At 40.2% G+C, this 19,563-nt stretch overlaps 1 protein-coding gene across 2 annotated transcripts in view; it reads right to left on the bottom strand.

The window, feature by feature from the left end:
* Positions 1–3,032: 3,032 nt before the first annotated feature.
* LOC115261563 (myocardin-related transcription factor B) overlaps positions 3,033–19,563 on the bottom strand; it is a 42,080-nt gene continuing 25,549 nt past the window's right edge. For both annotated transcript variants that reach the window (XM_019709161.3, XM_062858681.1), the window contains exons 2-4: positions 12,818–12,964; positions 5,846–5,911; positions 3,033–5,784 (exon numbers count right to left, since the gene is read on the bottom strand). In XM_019709161.3, coding sequence (XP_019564706.2) covers positions 3,074–5,784; positions 5,846–5,911; positions 12,818–12,964 — 2,924 coding nt within the window. In that variant the 3' untranslated portion in view covers positions 3,033–3,073. The remainder of the gene's footprint in view (positions 5,785–5,845; positions 5,912–12,817; positions 12,965–19,563) is intronic.

The following is a 19,563-nucleotide window of genomic DNA, read 5'->3' as shown; positions in this document are numbered from 1 at the left end:
ATCGTCACCCTATAATCGTAAGTAAATAGCATTCAGAATAATTTTTTTTGGTAGAGTTTTAAGGAAATGTAACTTCTAAATATAGTTATTTTCAAATGTCGAAGTAGGAAGAATTGAAGGTAGAGTATTAGGATCAAGCTTTGTAATCTGACGATCTTTCACTTAATGGCTGATGACTAAAGAAAAGCACATAACCAAATTCTCCAAAATAGTTTCACTTGAGTTCAGATTAGGTTAGTAAAATGAATCCTTCTGAAAATAATTGAAACCCCTTGAAGGGGAACTTATTCTACTGTTTGGTAACTGTGTTCTATTCGTCATGGAGTGATATACTAAGCCTGTTGAATCCCAAATCGAGCTGATTTATTTGGCCAAGTTTCAAACAATTCTAATGAGTAAAACCACTCTTGACGAAGAGACCGACACTGTTATCCAAAATCATGGTTTTTTGGAAAATCGCCCCCTTGTTGGATTGCAACTAATGACGGATGCCGAACAAAAACTGAATGATTTTCAGTATGAGGCATAGTGGAAAATGTTTTCAGATGGTTTTTAGTGATAATCATTCACAACAAACCCTAAGCGGAAAATCATTTTTTGCTTGTGCTAGATCTAGTTCTATAACAGTATGATTTTCATTCAGTAGAGAGCAGTAAAATCATTCTGCTGTGTACACTGAACGAAAACCCCCGCCGAACGGAAAATGATTCTTCATTCAATGCGATACAGATCTGCAGAATCTCAATTTCGAATGATTTCACAGCAGAATGATTTTACTGCCTTCTACTGAATAAAAATCATCCTATTATAAAACAAAAATAGACGCAAACATAAATGATTTTTCGCTTGACGTTTGTTGTGAATGATTATCATCACCAAATCATCAGAAAGCATATTCCACTGTGTTCCATGCCGAAAATCATTCGACCATTGAACGAAAATCCCCACCGCCCAACGAATGAATCCTCATTCGAGCGTATGCTCAAGCGCTTATTCCCAAAACTGAATGACAATCCCGACCGAATAATTTTCTAAACAACAATGGCGGATATTTATTTACTCTTTATATTCTATTATTTTGTATGTTGTCTGCCTTTCAGTCAAATATGAAAAGATGGAATTAACATATGAGCATTATGCTAAATCAAGCTGAACATACTTTATCAAAGCCGCGTTCCGAAATACATTTAGTTTTAGTTTGATTTTCATTTAGCTGTTGGAGCGCCATGCCAGTTCAAAATTTCAAAGTTGAAGGTTGAAGTGCCGCAGGAAAGGTGTCCGGTAAAAGTGTTTGACTTCGGTGAAGTGTGAAAAAAGTGAATGTAAGATTAAAGTGAAATGTGATTTCTGTATACGAAAATTCTAAATAAAGTTTAATTCATACAATGAAAATGTGTTATACTTTTTTTTCAAAACATCTAATAGTATAACCATTCTACTAGTTTGCTTGGAATTGACTTCAATTGAAATCAGTTTCGTTCAAACTAGTTGTGATGGTTGTAATATTAGCTGTTTTGCAAAGTATTAGAAAAAATGAAATACATACAACAACGTCTATATGAGCAACATCAGATTTTGCAAACAATTTCATTCATAAAACGACCGGTGGACTGTATGGGTTTTGAATGATAATCATCCGCTCCTGGATTTGTTTTGATTCTGAATTGTATGATTATAATGGTTACTTTGGAGGATTTTTATACCGTGTGTTTTGATTCTGTCAGATAAGCATTTGAATGACAAACTTCCAAAAATCATCTGATTTTAGGCATGGGGCTCGGATGAGGCAATTTTCATTCAATTTCTGGCGGGGATTTTCGTTCAGTGTACCGATTCTACGGATCTGAATCGCAGTGAATGAAGAATCATCCTTTCCACGGCGGGTGTTTTCGTTCAGTGTATGTTGGAACGAAACACACTGAAAAATATTCACTCAATGTAGACACACAAAAAAAGTTTTTGTTAGAAAAACTTTTTTTTTTAAATATGTCACAGCAACATTGTTCGGAGAAAATGTAGGTATGTAATTGAAATACCTTTCTCCAGAAAAAAATCATCCATTTAAAAACAGGGTTTTCTGCAATATTGATTTTAATTTTTAAAACCTTTATTTTCAGTGTAGAAAGTAGTTTTATATTTTTTTGATATTTTTTTAAAAAACTTCATGGAATTTCACGATACTCCACCATACAACACTTTTTTGTAGCTCTTGTCATTTTTGAGTTACATCGATTTAAAAAGATCAATGAAAAAAATTAGGCCCTCTTCAAAAGTTACTCTTGAAAAATTTCGAAAAACAAAATTTGCAAAATTGCTTAGAAACACGTATTGTTTATGTCCACCAAGTTTCATTCGATTCTGAGAGGGTGCTGCCAACCGTTGGTCGAGTTGGCGCGAAATTCGTCAGCAATCGGTCAGAGCACCGAGCTGTCGTTGAAGATAGATACAGTTTTTATCGGATTTGATCCTTACACGGAAAATCCAAACTACCTAATATTTGGGTCGATTTTACCCAAAATTGAGTATATCGAATAAACTCGCTACCCAAAATTTGGTTGTTTTCCCTCTCTGGCTCACCAATGTTGTCAAAAACAAACAAAGATGCATCTACCCAATGGGGGTCCTTGACCCCAATAAGCCAATTTTGGGTAAATGTCGGTTTACTCAAAATTGAGTATATTTTTAGCTGGGGGTAAAGGCAATCTACCTAGCGTGAGTTTAATCGATTTACTCAAATTTTGGCTTATAGGGCCGAACTATGGAATTGCGTAAAATAACACAGTTTTGTGTAGTTATAGATCTTAAGATTATCAGCATATGGGAATTGTGGAGCTTCGATAACTGCGTGCACATTTGAATATACATGATTAGAAAGGTGGGAGAAAGTACATAGAAAGATACAAATTAGGAAGAAATGGATGAGCCAGGGATTAAACCCAGGATTTTCTACGTATACGAGTCAGAAACGGTAGCCACTTGGTTGTCTGCCCGTCTATACAGGAACTTCTTCAATACAATAACCGAATAAATGGTTTAATGTTTCGCTAATATCTAGTGTTATCTATTTCACATGTTAAAGAATTGCATTATGCATACCATAATCATCGGTAAAGTAATCAAGCAGGTTATTTTGTTGTAAATCATACAACGTTTTGTCTTGACTTTCGTCAAGGACGTCACGATCACAATTTTGCGTAGATAAAGGTGAACTTATATTCGACAACAGACTATCAAAATCCATCGGGCTGATGTGGCCCGTGTGTGTGCTATTATTGCATGTACTACTGATCAACAACGAGTCCTTATTCTGATCGTCAAAATTAAACCTATCATCACTATTTTTCATGTCAGCTATGTTCATAATTTCACTGTGGTTCTGATGCGATACCCCGCAATGCGGCTGGCTTTCTAGGGCAATCATCTTGTTCAGCTTGTTGACATCGTAGAACGCATTATTCGGCATCCAGCACCGCTTAACGCCCGACGCGTCCGCACTCGACGAGGAAAGATCTAAATGCTTCTGAGGGAAAGCAGGATTGGCAGGGATTGTTGTGAAATTATCGTTGATGTCATTTGAGTGGCTCAATTTAAGATAGGAACCGGACATGGTCGGGTCTACCGTTGGACTCTGCCCTACAGTCATACCAGCATGATGTAGTTTGAAAAGTTCATTGTACGGAGCATTGTGAACAAAGCGAAGACCGTCAAAATCATTGAAAGCATTCGATTTATCCCCATCTTGGTCGTAGATTGAGCTGTTGCTCCCCGTGATCATATTCGATTCGTAGTTCATTTTACTACTGCAGTTCGAATCCTTCATTTCCATGCTAGGGAAAGTATCGTCCAACGACTTGGGTATTGTGTAAGTATCACTGGTGTCGTCGATCTGCATGTGGAAGTCCAGTAGATCCACGTCATTATAATCATTAAGCACTAGGGGAGCATGCATAGCTTCGTCGCTTATTGATTTGGTGTCCATATCTTTGTTGTTAGTGCTCGCGTCCAAAGGTATTTTGAATCCTTGCTCCTTGGTATCGTTCAAATTCGGGATACCAGGCTGGACTTGCCCTAACAGTTTGTCGAGGGTATCTGCATTTGAAGGGTAACTCACTGTCCTATGAGGAACTGCATCGCATTGTAGCATATTCTCCTCATTCACAACGGCATCGAGCAACGTATCTGTTTTCCACTGCTTTGAACTGCTGGTATTCAGTGTACTGCTAGGAGTGTCCATAACACTTAATATAGTAGAAGGTTCAAGTTTGGGTTTTATTGTAGGGTCAGGCGAATCCGCATCGATTCTAACGGTAATTTTGATATCCATATCAGATAGCATTTTATCGGTATGCAGAGAAGTAATGTTGAGTTCCTCGCTCTTGAAAACCTGCGACGTTTCGGGTTCTCGGGTTTCGGGATTATCCGAACCAGGGCTCGCTAGCTGTGTGTTAAAGTCTTGTGGCGTACGTAGCTGTATCATCTTCATATGTTCCAGCTCGTCTTGACTTTTCTTCAAGAGCATCTGCAGCTCGGCAATACGCTTTTGCTGCTCTTTAAGCACTTGTTCATCAATACCTTCCGTGGGTTTTGCCTCAGCAGAGGCACTGCTATTCAGCGATACATCCGCTTCATTCTTGCCTTCGAAGTCGGATGTTTGCTCCATCAGGTGCAAATAAGGTTTCAACCGTTCGATTAGGCTTGATTTTGACCCCGACACTGGAAGATTATACTTTTTGCAATACCTTTTGAGTTGAAAAACTTTGAGCTTATTAAGAGTTTCTGTAGCCGGGTCTGGCGGCAGTTTCTGAGTATCACTTCCCTGTAATACGCCATTACCATCTTTTTCCTTGGCTGTAACCGAAAACGACATACTGGAGCTACCCGAAGTTGCCGGAGGATGTTTGCAAATCTCCTCCAAATACTCTAAAAGATACTGTTGTTTCATTATCAGCTGATAGTTGGTTTCGCCACTGTTATGCGGCGAGGAAGTGTGCTTTTGAGCATTGGGTGGGCCCTTGTATTCGTGAAACTTGATCGACCTGGTCTTAGATATGACCTTGTTTTTATTTTTCTTCTTACTTTTCTCTTTTAGTTCGCTTTTCGACGACGCCACACTACTGCTGGGATAGGATTTCTTATTAACTTCAACTACATTGAAGGGCACCGGCTCGATTCCCTCCTTTTTCACACACGTTTCAGGTCGTGCAAATGTGGTACTGTCGATGGAGCTAGCTGCTTCCAAGACCTTGGCTGTTCCAACACCAACCGAAAATGTTCCTACGAGAGCGTCAGCAGTAACTATTGTACTTTGTGGTTGCGATGTTTGCGTGAGTAGCAATACATTGATAGGTGTGACCCGTTGCAAATTTTGCGTTTCACCTTCGGAGCTCAACGAATCGTCTTCGATGCATATCATGCTCTCGGGACTACGCAGGGTTTGTGCTGGTGATACCGCTTCATCGGTAGAGGTGTAGTTGACTAAACCTTCCTTGACTATACGTTCTATTGGTTCTTCCGCGTGTAGAATATTCTTTTCGATCAGTTCCAGTGGACCAGGCCGATGTGATATCTTCGAATTGAGATGGTCCACCAAGAGAGCTTTCTCCAGCATTCGCTTTTTCTCGGCAAGACTGGGATCGATGTTGCCTTCCTGGTGCTCCAGAATGTGCCTTCGTTCTAGTTCCATTCTGTCTGGCCTTTGCTTGATTTTAGCTTTCAACATGTCTCCAGTTTTGGCGCGTTCAAGTTGTCGCTGCTGTTCATAGATTGCTGGTGATGTCTTGGGAGCTGGAACATATAGATATGTTTAACTTGAGTAGAAAAGTTTTTGTTTTTATTGCAAACTTACATGGCATTATTCCTTGCTCCACTAACTGATTCAAGGACCTTCGGACCAGAAGCTTCACTTTAAGAGCTGGAAATGAAAAAAAAAAAACAAAAATGTAAATAAAAGTAATTATAGAAGTGAAGACATATTTGTGAAAAACGTGTGTTAATCGATTTATTCTGACGATATTAACAGTTGTAATACTGTTAAATTTTATTTATATTGTTGAACCTTATTCTGCGTCGCAAGTGCCAAGTATGGGGTCACGGCACCACACATTGTCATATGAATGACAAATGCATAATTTCTTGTGGTACCTACTTCCCACTCTAAGAACGATTATAGGGCACTGCATGAAATTATCTCCTTCTCTTTCACTCTTACAGAAATTTTGTAAACAACAAGGCCAAGAAACGTCAAAATCCCTTACAAAATCAAAACAGTGCGGTGCCCTATTCGGTGAAGCAATATATTGTCGCGCTTATCTTTTATTAGAGTCCTGCGGCGGTCGTACGCTCGCAAGGCATACCGCCGCATGACAGTCGCAAATCAAAACAAAAGAAAAAGTGTTCCCGCCAAAAACAAAAGCACGTGGGTTTCGCGAAGTGACAGATGTTTTTGAATGTATTTGTGACGAACAGCAAGAGTGGCTCAGTGGAATGAGTGTTCTTGCTGTCAAACCCTATAGAGGTAATCACGTTCAAATGTATGCGTGCCTTTTTTGTAGATGTAGTTGTGAAACTGCGAGGAAAATATTTGCACTCTTGCCCCGGTCGTTGGTTTTATCATTATTTACCCGTTTTACCCAATTCGATTGGGTAATATTTGCATATGCAATCTGAATAGCCTTTCAATCGGCGTGCACTTTTGTGTGAGGAAAAATTTGCGCTAGTGTTCGTGTGTTGAAATGTCACTTATCTCTATATAATGGAATTATATACTTTTAAATCTGGTGACGCTGTTATGATTAGTGACTGTTACGCTTATATCAGAAGCCAGAGGCAGATAATCGCCATATTCTGATTTTTCTTGAGAGGCATAATACCAGAAAACTTTCATTTATAAAAGCGTCATCTGACGATAAAATGTACATGTGCTAGGAAAAGCTATCATAGTTTTTGGTAAAGAGGTCTATCATCATGATCAACAAACTTTAATGATGTTGGTACCGTTATGTGTCCGGCTATTTTTTTGTTTTTTTTTTCTACACTGTGATTTTTAGTTTAGTGCTGAGTACCCGGGTAACCTGTCGGCCACATAATGGTTAACTACACTGTTGAAAATGCTTTGACATCCATGTGCACAACAGAAACATGTGCTCGATGAACAAATTGAGTTTTGAATTATGGAAAGAAATCCACGTACTCCGGTGAGACTCGAACTCACGACTCCCAATTCACTAGACGGGTGCTTCAATTCCTTCATGCTACGGAGTCACTAAATTATCTCCGTCGCCTGCAGGAGTAGAACTGAACTCGATTCCACCGTCGCACATGGTTAGCTTTTTTCACAATCCAAACCTCCTTCCTGTTGTGCACATGTATGTCAAAGCAGGAGAGTTAATTATTTTTAATTGTCATGAGCTTCGGGCACCGTTTCCCAATCACTTATTGGTATGACAATTAGTGTGCCATCGGACTCTCGACGGGTCGGTCCTCGGCCGACCTATTACGATAAGGGTGACCGTAGCACCTTACAAATGTAAATTTCTTGATTTTGCTTTGGCTGACCAATCCATGTGGAAATTACACGGTTGAAAATGCATTGACATTCATCGTCCACCGTAGCCTCCCGATTTTCGCGGTATGGACGATGGTTGGTTCTCTCAGCAGCTGATGCAGCTCGTGGTTCATTCGCCTTCTCCAAGTCCTGTCTTTCATCTGCACTCCGCAGTAGATGGTACGCAACACCTTCCGTTCGAAAACTCCAAGGGCGCGTTGGTCCTCTGCACGTAGGGTCCATGTTTCGTGCTCATAGAGGGTCTAATAAGCGTTTTGTAGATACAGCATCCGCTCGATAACTGACTGCTCTTTAACTGGACTGCTTTTTAACAGGGCGCTCGATAACTGGGGCAAAGTCGAGTTAAAAAGCAGTTATCTGTCAAAAATAAGCGAAATATAACCTCACATTATACAAATCGGTAAACAAAACAAAATATAACAATAGCCTCCGGCTCCGGAAGCTCAGTCCAGTTATCGAGCGGCGCTCGCTTACTGGATTGTCGACAAAGCCCAGTTAGCGAGCGGAAGCTGTAGTTAACTTCGTGTTACAGCGAAGTTTATTCGATCGTAGAGTTCTGCGGAGTCCAAAGTAAGCACGATTTCCTGCCACAATGCGCCTCTGAATTTCTCTGCTTGTGTCGTTGTCGGCGGTCACCAGTCAGCCCAAGTACACGAATTTTTCAACCGCCTCGCTTTGATCACCGTCGATATAAATTCGGAGTGGCGGGCGCGGTGATTTCTCCCTGGAGCCCTTTGCCATCATGTACTTTGTCTTCGACACATTAATGACTAATCCGATTGCCTTATTACTCTTTATCCCAACTGGTAACAGATACTGACATGATCTCGAAAATTTTTGTTGCAGTCAAAACAGAAGCTGAATTTGTTGCGTACTTTTCTATTCGTGAATAATCAATTGTTACCAACCCAAAATCGATAATTTTCGATGATACATCTTCAGCAGCGTTGCCGTGTCTACCGACTCAAAGTTACCGCTCGAAAATCACAATACAAGGCTTACCAATCTCTAGACTCGTGGTGCATGATCTTTATCCTCTTCTGTTCAAGTTGGGATAAACCTGTGTCGCAGAAAATTCAGGTTGCGACATTGTCGTTATTGTTGCGCAATGGTTGAATTTTGATTGACTGACCATAACACATTAAGCATACACTTGCATACAAAAGTTTAGGCCATTTTCATATAGTAGAAATGTGGTTGTTTCATTATTCGAAACTGTTCTCTGCTCCATTTTGCGCCGAAAGTAGTTTTTTTTCTGTTCGGATGAGCCACTGCGACCAGTATTTAGATCTTTTGTGCCAATACCCATATCCTTAGTATTTAGTGCATGTCGTACTACTCCATTGTTATTGAGAGGCAATGGAGCATCGATTTCTGTACAGATCTTGTTTTGTTACCTCAGAGGTTCGAGAAATCGGATGTGATGAAAAAGTACCGTTTTCACAGGGAAATAAATCCCAGCGAAAGTGCGCCCTTAATCACACATAATCGATTCTATTTCTGAGAAAAAACGGTAGAACTGATATTTGTCCATGCATCGGAACTCTGGCTTAATCCGTGTCTTGCTTCTTGTTTAGTCCCAGGACAACATTGAAAAACCTAGGGCTTTAGGCTAGTTGCAAAACGCTGTCAAATTAGAGAATGTAATCGGTAATAAGAATTCACGTGAGTTCTTGTATCACCAGTACTTATCAGTCCTTAGTAGGTTATAACGCAATTAGATACGCAAAGCATGTTTGTTTTCCTTACATCAAGTGTAGTCTCTGCGAGGGAAATTTGTGCTATTCTAAGCCAGCAATTACATGGGCAGCCGAAAACAGTGAAAAAACAGAAACGAGTTCAAAGTTACCCTAAAAAAATCAGTAATTTGTAAATAACTTTGTTGTTTCAAAAGCTAGCGTTGAATAAATGTACAACTCGTGCTGTAAAAATCATCATTTTGCAACTCGTTGCATAAATAACTATTACATTTGAGTTTAAGGACAAACGTCTTGAAATCCCGCTTCAACATTGCATCGAAACTTCAGACGCACAAATCTCAAGAAGCAAGCTGGAAACAGAAATGTATTTCATTATTCTGGTCTTGCTCACTTGTAATTAGCTTAAAATAAAAAGCTCAGATGCACTAGTTTTGTTTACGATAAGATTTGTGCCTTCGAAATCGTGAGTAGGTGACAAAGTCGGCCATTGTGGCGGCCATTTTGGGATTCTAACAAGTCTGTCCTTAAAACAAAGAAGACATTATTTTCAAAAAACTCAACGTACATAATATGTTCAGATGGATATTGCGCATTGCGCGGTTATAAGTGCGACGATGAAGTGCGGAATCTCAAATGAAAGTGCGATTTTGCGTCAGATCGTTCCGGTGTCTTCACCGCACTTATTCATTAGCTCGTGATGAATAAGTGCGGTGAAGACACCGACACGATTTGATGCAATATCGCACTTTTATTTGAGATTCCGCACTTTGTCGCAGTCCAGTTAGCAATGCAATAAACTATAAATTATTGATTAAATTGGGAAAAAACTCACAGCTCAGGTGAGATTTGAACTCACGACCCTTATTCGCTAGACAAGTGCTTTGCCAACTAAGCTACCGAGCCAATTAACCCTCGAGCAGTCGCGTCTTTGAGTACCTGAAGCGACGCCGCGCTCACGCTTTGTATCACAAGCGTTCATTTTTCATGGTGCGTGTACTCAGTACACGACGAGACCGCTCCCGGGTTAATGACTCGGCATTTTAGTTGTCATAAGGTTCAATTCAAATCTCATCGATCTATATCATCTTCCCCTAACCCGCAAATATAATAATCTCTGCTGTACATATGTACGACGAGCGAAAGCGATTTATTTATTGTTTGAAAATGTTTGCCTATCGTACAAGTACCGCTTCCCCAACGACTGTGTTGAGGAAGAACAATTGCTTCCTGGAAGGCGATCAAACGAGTCGTTCGCATTCTGTTTGATACGACTGATAACTACGTAGAGGTAGATGATCGAAAACGACTCACTCAAAGTGTAAATTTTCGGTAATACCAATCCGTGTGGTCAATTATGATTTTCAAATAACTCAACGTACATATGTACAGATGGGTAAATTATTCATTAAATTGGGAAAAAATCCACAGCTCAGGTGAGATTTGAACTCACGACCCTTATCCGCTAGACAAGTGCTTTGCCAACTAAGCTACCGAGCCAATTAATGCCTCGGCATTTTAGTTGTCATAAGGTTCAATTCAAATCTCATCGATCTATATCATCTTCCCCTAATCAAAAATTTACCTTCCTTTAATCAATAATTTACCCATCTGTACATATGTACGTTGAGTTATTTGAAAATCATAATTGACCACACGGATTGGTATTACAGCAAATTTGTACTTTGAGTGAGTCGAAAGAAGACATGATTTTTCTAAAAAATAGTGCAACGGTATTTTGTAGGCACCGTCTTCTGAGGCTACTTTTTTTTTAGCACCACCGCCTGAGAGTTAAAAAAAGTGGTCAACTCGAACATTAGCTAAAACTCGAAAACTGTTCTATTAAATATTTTTACCCTTCTTACACCCATAAGAAGGGTATAAATATCGCTCGAAAAACCGACTTTCGATCCGAGGCCCGGAGGGCCGAGTCTCATATACCAATGAACTCAGCTCGACGAACTGAGCAAATGTCTGTATGTGTGTGTGTATGTGTGTATGTGTGTATGTGTGTGTGTGTGTATGTGCGTTACAAAAAAAAGTCACGCACGTTTCTCAGCCGTCTGTTAACCGATTTGAGTTCTCTTGGAAGCAAATGAAAGCTACTACATCCTAGTAGAACGCTATTGAATTTTTTTTCGATTGGACGTTTGGTTACCGAGATATCTCTCGAAGAGTACTTATGAGTCATACTTCTAAACTTTTTAAGATTTTTGACCAAGTGTATCATAATAAATATTTCGACCGTTTGTCAATCGATTTGGGTTCTCTTGGCACCAAATGAAAGCTACAGCATCCTAGTAGATCGCCCAGAAATTTTATTTCGATTGGACATTTGGTTACAGAGATATCTTTCGAAGAGTACTTCGAATTTATACAACTAAACCTTTTGAGATTTTTGACCAAAAGTATCATAATAAATATCTTAGCCGTCTGTCAACCGATTTCGGTTATCCTGGCACCAAATAAAAGCTACAACATTCTAGTAGAACCCTATACATTTTCATTAGGATTGGACATTTGGTTACCGAGATATCTTTCAAAGAGTACTTGGGAGTAATACAGGTTAACTTTTTGAGATTTTTGACCAAGGGTACCATAATAAATATCTCAGCCGTCTGTCAACCAATTTGGGTTCTCTAAGCACCAAATGAAAGCTACAATATGCTTGTATAAGGCCCTGAAATTTTATTTCGATTCGACATTTGATTACTGAGATATCTTACGTAGAGTATTTCAATAAATTATTTTTTTTATTATATTCACTTGTTATCTTGCATTTGTTTTTGACCAGTCTATGGGAAATTATTTTTCAATAAATAATGCTGATCTCATACAAAGTGTATTCTAGCAGGTTCTTGTTTTCAACAAAATTATAATTAACAAATTACAAATACACAGGAATTTTATGAAAACTAACAATATGTTAAATGAAAGCTTTAAATTTATATATTGTGGGAAAAATGCAAGAACTGTACAGCCAAAATAACTAGTTAATGCCAAAACTGATTAACTTAGTAGATGTATCATTTTTGTCCTTTCAACACCATAACCATGAATACCAAGTACTTCGGAGTTAATTTATTCGACTGATTAAGAGATATTAGACAAAGTGTATCTTGCTGATTTTTTTTTTATCCATTTGTTAATCGATTCAAGATTATTTGGCAGTTAACAAAAGATACAATATTCCAGAATATGAAAGCTATTTTTTTAACATTCCATATAAGATTCTTGGAGGTATCTGGCATTACTGGTAAGTCCATGGTCTATGCTATTTTGGGAACCATTTCACTAGATGTCAAATCCACAATATTTTCTAGAACTTTTGGCCAATCGCACAAAATAAATTTGCTTAATACGCATAATACAACAATATTTTTAATAAGTGTAAGAAGGGTTCTGTTCACCATAGGTGGATTAAATCGGGTTTTTGAAGCATGGTCTCGAAATCAGAATGTTTTTCTGCACGAAATATTTTGGTCGTTGATAGAAGCTCATTTTTATTTTATTTTGTAAACTGGTGTAGCCAGCGATGTGCAAAAGGTATACTTACACTCCTTGTTTTTGTCCATTGCAGGCTGAAGTGGCGTAGAGTCAATTGTAGATTTTGGAGGAGATACTCGTGATGGATTCGTGCATGCCATTGTGAATCCCCGATTTGTCTGATCCATACTAGAATGCCCTAGGTTCGCTTCAGTATCTGTTGAATAATAAACAAAAGAAATACAATCATACAAATTGTTTTGAAAAACGCGTTCTACCGCGAGTGGAATCTGTAGAGAGAAGGTTTAAAAATATGACATCTAAATTGCTTGCTGGGATAGACAGCTCCTTTCATTTCTGGTTGCCGACGTATCGAATCCTTATCCTTTGACAAATTCTTTAAAAACATCTTGTTGCTGATTTTTCGAGTCTGTCTTATAACATTGCGCTTGACATGAGAGAGCCGGGGTTAAACTATTGAGGCAAAGTTTCTACAAGATCCAGCTGGTTTGTTTGCTTCGCGGATGACATGCACATTGTGACATATAAGATAGCAAAGAATATCGAATAATTCTGAGTGACACGAATATCGAAACAGGATCAATTCTAGTATCTTCATTATAGATAACGTATACTCATCAAATTACGCTGGGCCGAATTACGGAGGTTATCTTAACGGCGTTGTCTCTGGACTCAGAAAGGTGTTTCGCGACTGCATTGACGCACATATGACTATCGTCACCGTCCTCCACCATGCTGAGAGCGCCACGGGTGTGCTCTGTCGGAGGTTCACCAAAGAGAATCTAACCGTGGCCCTCATTCAAGAGCCATGGGTCAATAAATCCAGAATACAAGGTATTCCATAACACTCATGTAAGTTGGTATATGATGACAGCCAGCTTTCTCCTAGAGCGGCTATTTTATTACATAACAACTGTAAATACTTTACAATTTCAGAATTCATAAAAAGGGACATCGTAGCTGTCAGGATGGAGGTACCTTCCGCTAGAGGGAGTAGAGAGATCTTGATGGTCTCGGCATACTTCCCAGGTGACGTGGACGAAATCCCTCCTCCAGAAATAGCTGCGCTCGTAGCCTACAGCCACCGACACAACATCCCCTTCGTCATAGGGTGTGACGCAAATGCACATCACACCGTATGGGGAAGTACAAATATAAACACCAGAGGTGAGTACCTGTTACAGTTTCTCTCTTCCAAGAACATTGACATTTGTAATGTTGGTGACAAGCCCACGTTTGAAAACCTCATTCGCCAGGAAGTTTTGGACTTAACTCTATGTAGTCGGTCTATCTCTGATAAAATAAAAAACTGGCATGTTTCTGAAGAAATATCAATGTCAGACCACAAACACATCATCTTCGAATGGGAAGGGGGTCTAACGATAGAAAAAACGTTTAAAGATCCTAAGAAAACTGATTGGGAATCCTACTCAGCTATCCTACAATTTGAAGAGTACATCATAGAAAGTCACATCAAGTCCATTACACAATTGGAAGATGCGTCCAAATCCATTAAAAACAAAATCCTTAATGCCTACCAAGAGAGCTGTCCAACTAAATCAATTAGTTCGAGCAGAGACGTTCCATGGTGGAATAAAACTCTTGAGAAGCTTAGGAAAACTGCGCGTAGGGAATTCAATCGTGCCAAGCGAACCGGCGATTGGAGCCTATACAGAAAGGCCCTGACGAACTACAACAAAGAAATAAGGTCAGCCAAACGGAAATCGTGGATTCTAATGTGTGAAAGCATAGAGAATACACCCGTAGTGGCCAGACTCCAAAAAACTCTTTCAAAAGACCACTCCAATGGTGTGGGTAGCCTCCGAAAGACGGATGGTTCGCTCACTGTAGAGCCTAGCGATACACTGAGCAAATTGTTAAAGATCCACTTCCCTGATTCAATCCCTGAGTCGAGCATCGGCGACCAAGACACTGGAATTGCTGTCTCAGATCCACAAGAGATCCAATCATGGGTTTCTGGATCTAAAAAAGACGCAATAAAGGTTGCAAAGGAAGCTTTCACTCGGGCCAGGGTTGAGAGGGCTGTGAGATCTTTCGAGCCATTTAAGTCTCCTGGCATGGATGGAATATTCCCAGCGTTGATCCAAAAAGAGGAGAAAACACTGGTTCCACCCTTGGTTGAGATTTTTAGGGCGAGTCTGATTTTGGGGCATATACCCAACGATTGGCGTCAAATCCGGGCTGTCTTCATTCCGAAGGCAGGAAAGAGGGATAAAACCAACCCCAAAGCATTCAGGCCGATAAGTTTATCCTCTCTAATGCTCAAAATTATGGAAAAGGTACTATGCGAGTACATAAATCACAAATTTATGAAAGCAATGCCTTTGTCAAAAAACCAATTCGCTTATCAAAGTGGAAAATCTACGATCTCGGCACTACATACGGTAGTTCAAAAGATCGAAAAAACACTCAATGCAAAAGAAATTGCTCTTGTAGCATTTCTTGATATTGAGGGCGCATTCGATAACGCTTCTTATTCGTCTATAGGGTCAGCAATGTTGAGGAGAAAATTCGACCCATGCATTGTTACCTGGGTACATGCTATGCTAGCTAATCGAAAAATCTCCTCTGAGCTTAGCGGTTCATACATTACTGTTAAAGCAACAAGGGGATGTCCGCAAGGCGGAGTGCTTTCTCCTTTGTTGTGGTCACTGGTGGTGGATGAGCTTCTAGACAGCTTAGAGAGAAGAGGCTTCGAAGTGGTTGGATATGCTGATGCAGGGGCGACTCGTGACCTTTTCGGCTACATGTTCAACATTTTTGTTTGACTAATTTACGAAGCCGAGAATATAAATAATACCGTACTACAAATTCTCATACTTTTTTATGTTTTGAGGTCGAACTTGGAAAAAGTAGGCCGAACTCTATAAACATCTGCTTAAGGCCGGACGGGACGGTGGTTGAATCGTCCGCCATTGCTCTGTTGCTGGTAAGATGCAAATCTCAACTTCTACTTCATATTATTGACTAGAAATTTGATCGTTCATTTGCTCACTTGTGGTGCACAATCGACTAAAGTTTCAGTTACGTCAGTGCAGTGGAAATTGATATTTGCTTCTTCAAAATCGCGAGGCAAATTGTTAGAAAGAGAGGGAAGATAGGAAAAATTACACGTCGTCCCGTGCGGCCTTAATACAAAGCGTAACAGATGAATGATTATTGATTATGACACGTGTATGACATCCCTATTCCCACCCAATAGGATTGTTTGCAGCCAACATCAATTGGGTTCCCCCATTGACAATGCATTTGAGTTCCCTAAAACATTGGTACAAGATGCGGGAATCGAAAACGTGACGTCATCGCACTCTGGTGGATTATGACCTATGTTGTTTTCGTGATTGAACTTGGGTTGGTACCACCAGGGTGCGAGGCCGCCATTTTTAAGAATCCAACATCTAGTCTGTAAACATTTGTGTATCCACAATGGATTCCATAAGGATAATCAGATAAAAAATATATCTTTGCTCACAACCACCCGATACATCCACTGACTTCAAAACCAAATGCTCAACATGCTAACGTATTGAATCAGTCAATTGAACATTCAAAATTGATTTTTAAGCTTACTTATAGAATATCAAATCTTGTGAAGTTCAACTCTATAAGCAGTAAGCATGAAATGCGTTGATCCTATGATTCCCGCTAAAAATATAGTCCATCAAGCATTGTCAACAACACATGCGCCGTGTGCAGAAAAAAACATCAGCGTGCTACATTCGTGGGTTCTGTTTGTTTCATCCGCATACGGGTACCGCCGTCACAACCAGTGCGATCTTGGCGATGGACAGTCAGACCGCTTTTCAGCACTGAACATACACCAACACAATGACAAAAATGCCCGTATGTATTCTTATACAAACGGCACCTCGCATGTACGATGTTGCAGATGAACAGGCGACATAAACATTGCAACCAAACAAATGCTCTGAGAGAGACGCAAGAGAGAAAAAACACTCCCATGCAACGCGACGGTTCGCAACGGCCGCGTCGGTACTCTCAGGTCGGTACGACACCAGAAATGAACATGCATCAACAACGGTGGTCGTAAAATGTAGCGCATCCACCACGCACATGTTTCTCGTAGGCGTATGAAAAATCATCGTGCGATTTTCATAATGAACGGTTTCAGAGTTTTATTTTGGACGCATTTTTAATGTGGCTCCACATGTGCAATGCACATGTTGGACATCTGGACGAGTCGCCCCTGTGCTGATGACGTTGTCATTATTGTACGAGGCAAATTCGAAAGTGTTATCGTGGAAAGAATGCAATCTGCCCTAAATCACACTTTTTCCTGGTGTCATAAGGAACAACTAGGCATAAATCCTACAAAAACTTCCATTATCCCTTTCACCAAACGGAGGAAGGTCCAACTGAAACCCCTTTTCTTGAATCATACACAACTAGTTTATTCAAGCGAAGTAAAATATCTAGGTGTCATACTCGACGCAAAACTGAATTGGAACTCTCATCTCCAATCAGTTGTGCAGAAAGGTCTCAATACACTTTGGGTTTGTTCAAAAACCCTGGGTAAAAGATGGGGCCTAAAACCAAGTATGATCATGTGGATATATAAAACCATTGTTCGTCCCAGGACTACTTACGCTTCCCTTGTCTGGTGGCCTAAAACTAATGAGGCTGCTGCAAGGGCGAAGCTCAACAAAATCCAACGCACCGCTTGCATAGCGATCACTGGTGCAGTTCGTAGTACACCCACTTTGGCCCTAGACGCAATGCTTCACCTGCCCCGGTTAGATCAATTCATAAAGCTGGAAGCGGTAAAAAGTGCTCTAAGGTTAAAGAGAACAAAAACGCTGCTGTCGGGAGACCTTACAGGTCACCTCAGCATATTAAATGAATTTGCCATAAATCCCGCAATAGGAATTTGTAGTGACTGGATGGAAACGGTAGTCAATTATGACTTACCTTACGATGTGCTCATTCCTTCCCGCCAGGAGTGGGAAGGAGGTGGACCCAGCGTTCCAACAGGCTCTATAAATTTCTTCACAGATGGTTCGAAAATGAATAATCTGACAGGCTCCGGAATCTATGGCCCTAGAACAAAAATCTCTGTCCACTTAGGACAGTGGCCCACAGTATTTCAGGCGGAAATATATGCAATATTAGAATGCGTGTTATTATGCCTGAGGAGAAAGTATAGGTTTGCAAAAATATGTATTTTCTCTGGCAGCCAAGCGGCACTTAAGTCGCTTAATAACTACACTTGTAACTCAAAGCTAGTGTGGGAATGCATTCTGGCTTTGAAAAACTTATCCATACGCAATCGAGTCTACCTATATTGGATCCCAGGACATACGGGTCTAGAGGGAAACGAGATTCTGATGAGCTAGCCAGAAATGGATCTAATGAAAGGTTCATTGGCCCTGAGCCCTTCTGCGGGATCTCAGACTGCTCTGTAAAAATGGAACTGAACAAATATATGGTCAGTCAAATCACATCAAACTGGAATGCACTTCCCCATACGAGCCAATCTAAAAGGCTCGTAACGATAAACCCCAAGAAAACCCAACAACTATTAGGTCTCAACAAAAGGGATCTCAACATCTACACCGGTCTAATAACTGGACACTGCCCCTGCAGATACCATCTACAAAAGATCGGAGCAATCCAAACCTCAAATTGCCGCTTCTGTGACGAGGAGAGGGAAACATCAGAACACATCCTCTGCTATTGCAGTGCACTCACTCAACGTAGGTTCAAAGTTCTCAGCAAGCCCTTTTTAGGGCCTGCTGACATATGGATCTTATCTCCCAAGGACGTGGTTGGCTTCATAAAGCTAGTCTCGCCAGAATGGGGGAGTCACATACTGTAACTCAGGATCTCTATTCATCAATAATAGATGGTCTTGAGTTCAGTCGATACCAAGGTATCTCAGTGACACATATGCTACTGAGATAACTTGCGTACCTCACAGCAAAAGGGTATATCACAATAGTTCTAAAATCTGGACGCAGTGATCTTCACCCGACAAACGAGAGGATCGTCACCGGGCAATCTAATGCCTGGTTTAGACTGTTCAATTGAAACGAGCATCTGAGTTGCGAACTTCTCAAACATGTTCAATCCAATGGAATGACGTGTTTAGACTGAGCATATGACTTGGGTGTCCAGGTCCACTTGCATGCTCTGGAATACATCTCAGTTGAAGCAAGTGTTTACATTGTTCAACTCGTGCGGTGCGTAAGCTGACTGAATTGAATTCAGCTCATTTGACAGATGACTTGAATTCAACTCACATGAATTGCGTGTTCAGACGGGTCAAGTGACATGATTTCGTTTGGTTTGAACGAAAAAGTTGAACATGTTCAACTTTCGTTCAAGTCAAGTCAGTTGCTCAACTGAGATGAACGGTGGTGTTTACACGTTCAATGAATTACCTACATCGGCTGTTTTCCTACTCTCCGCATCGACCAATGTGGCGCTAGCTTCTATGCGCGAAAAATCGCTAAAAGTAAATCGCAAAAATATTGTATGGCGAATAGCATCTAAAGGCAAATTTATCGAAGTGGAATACATTATTCGAAAAAATATTTGGTAGTGGTTGTGCACAATGGTGACTACTATTAAGCCTACCAAATATTTTTTTTCAGTAAAAGCTTTCTATTTCAAGTAATTCAAGTTTACATGCTTTTCACCATACAAAATAAAATGGATTTACTCCTGCTGATCAACTGTGGGTATGCGCCAAGCGGGTAGTCCATTCGCACTCAATGGACTACCCGCTTGGCGCACAACCACAGTTGATCAGCA

This window comes from Aedes albopictus, chromosome 3, assembly GCF_035046485.1.
Source record: "Aedes albopictus strain Foshan chromosome 3, AalbF5, whole genome shotgun sequence".
In the NCBI taxonomy this organism is placed as follows: domain Eukaryota; kingdom Metazoa; phylum Arthropoda; class Insecta; order Diptera; family Culicidae; genus Aedes; species Aedes albopictus.
Note: the sequence above shows the minus strand (reverse complement) of the source record. Positions and strands in the feature narration are given on the sequence as shown.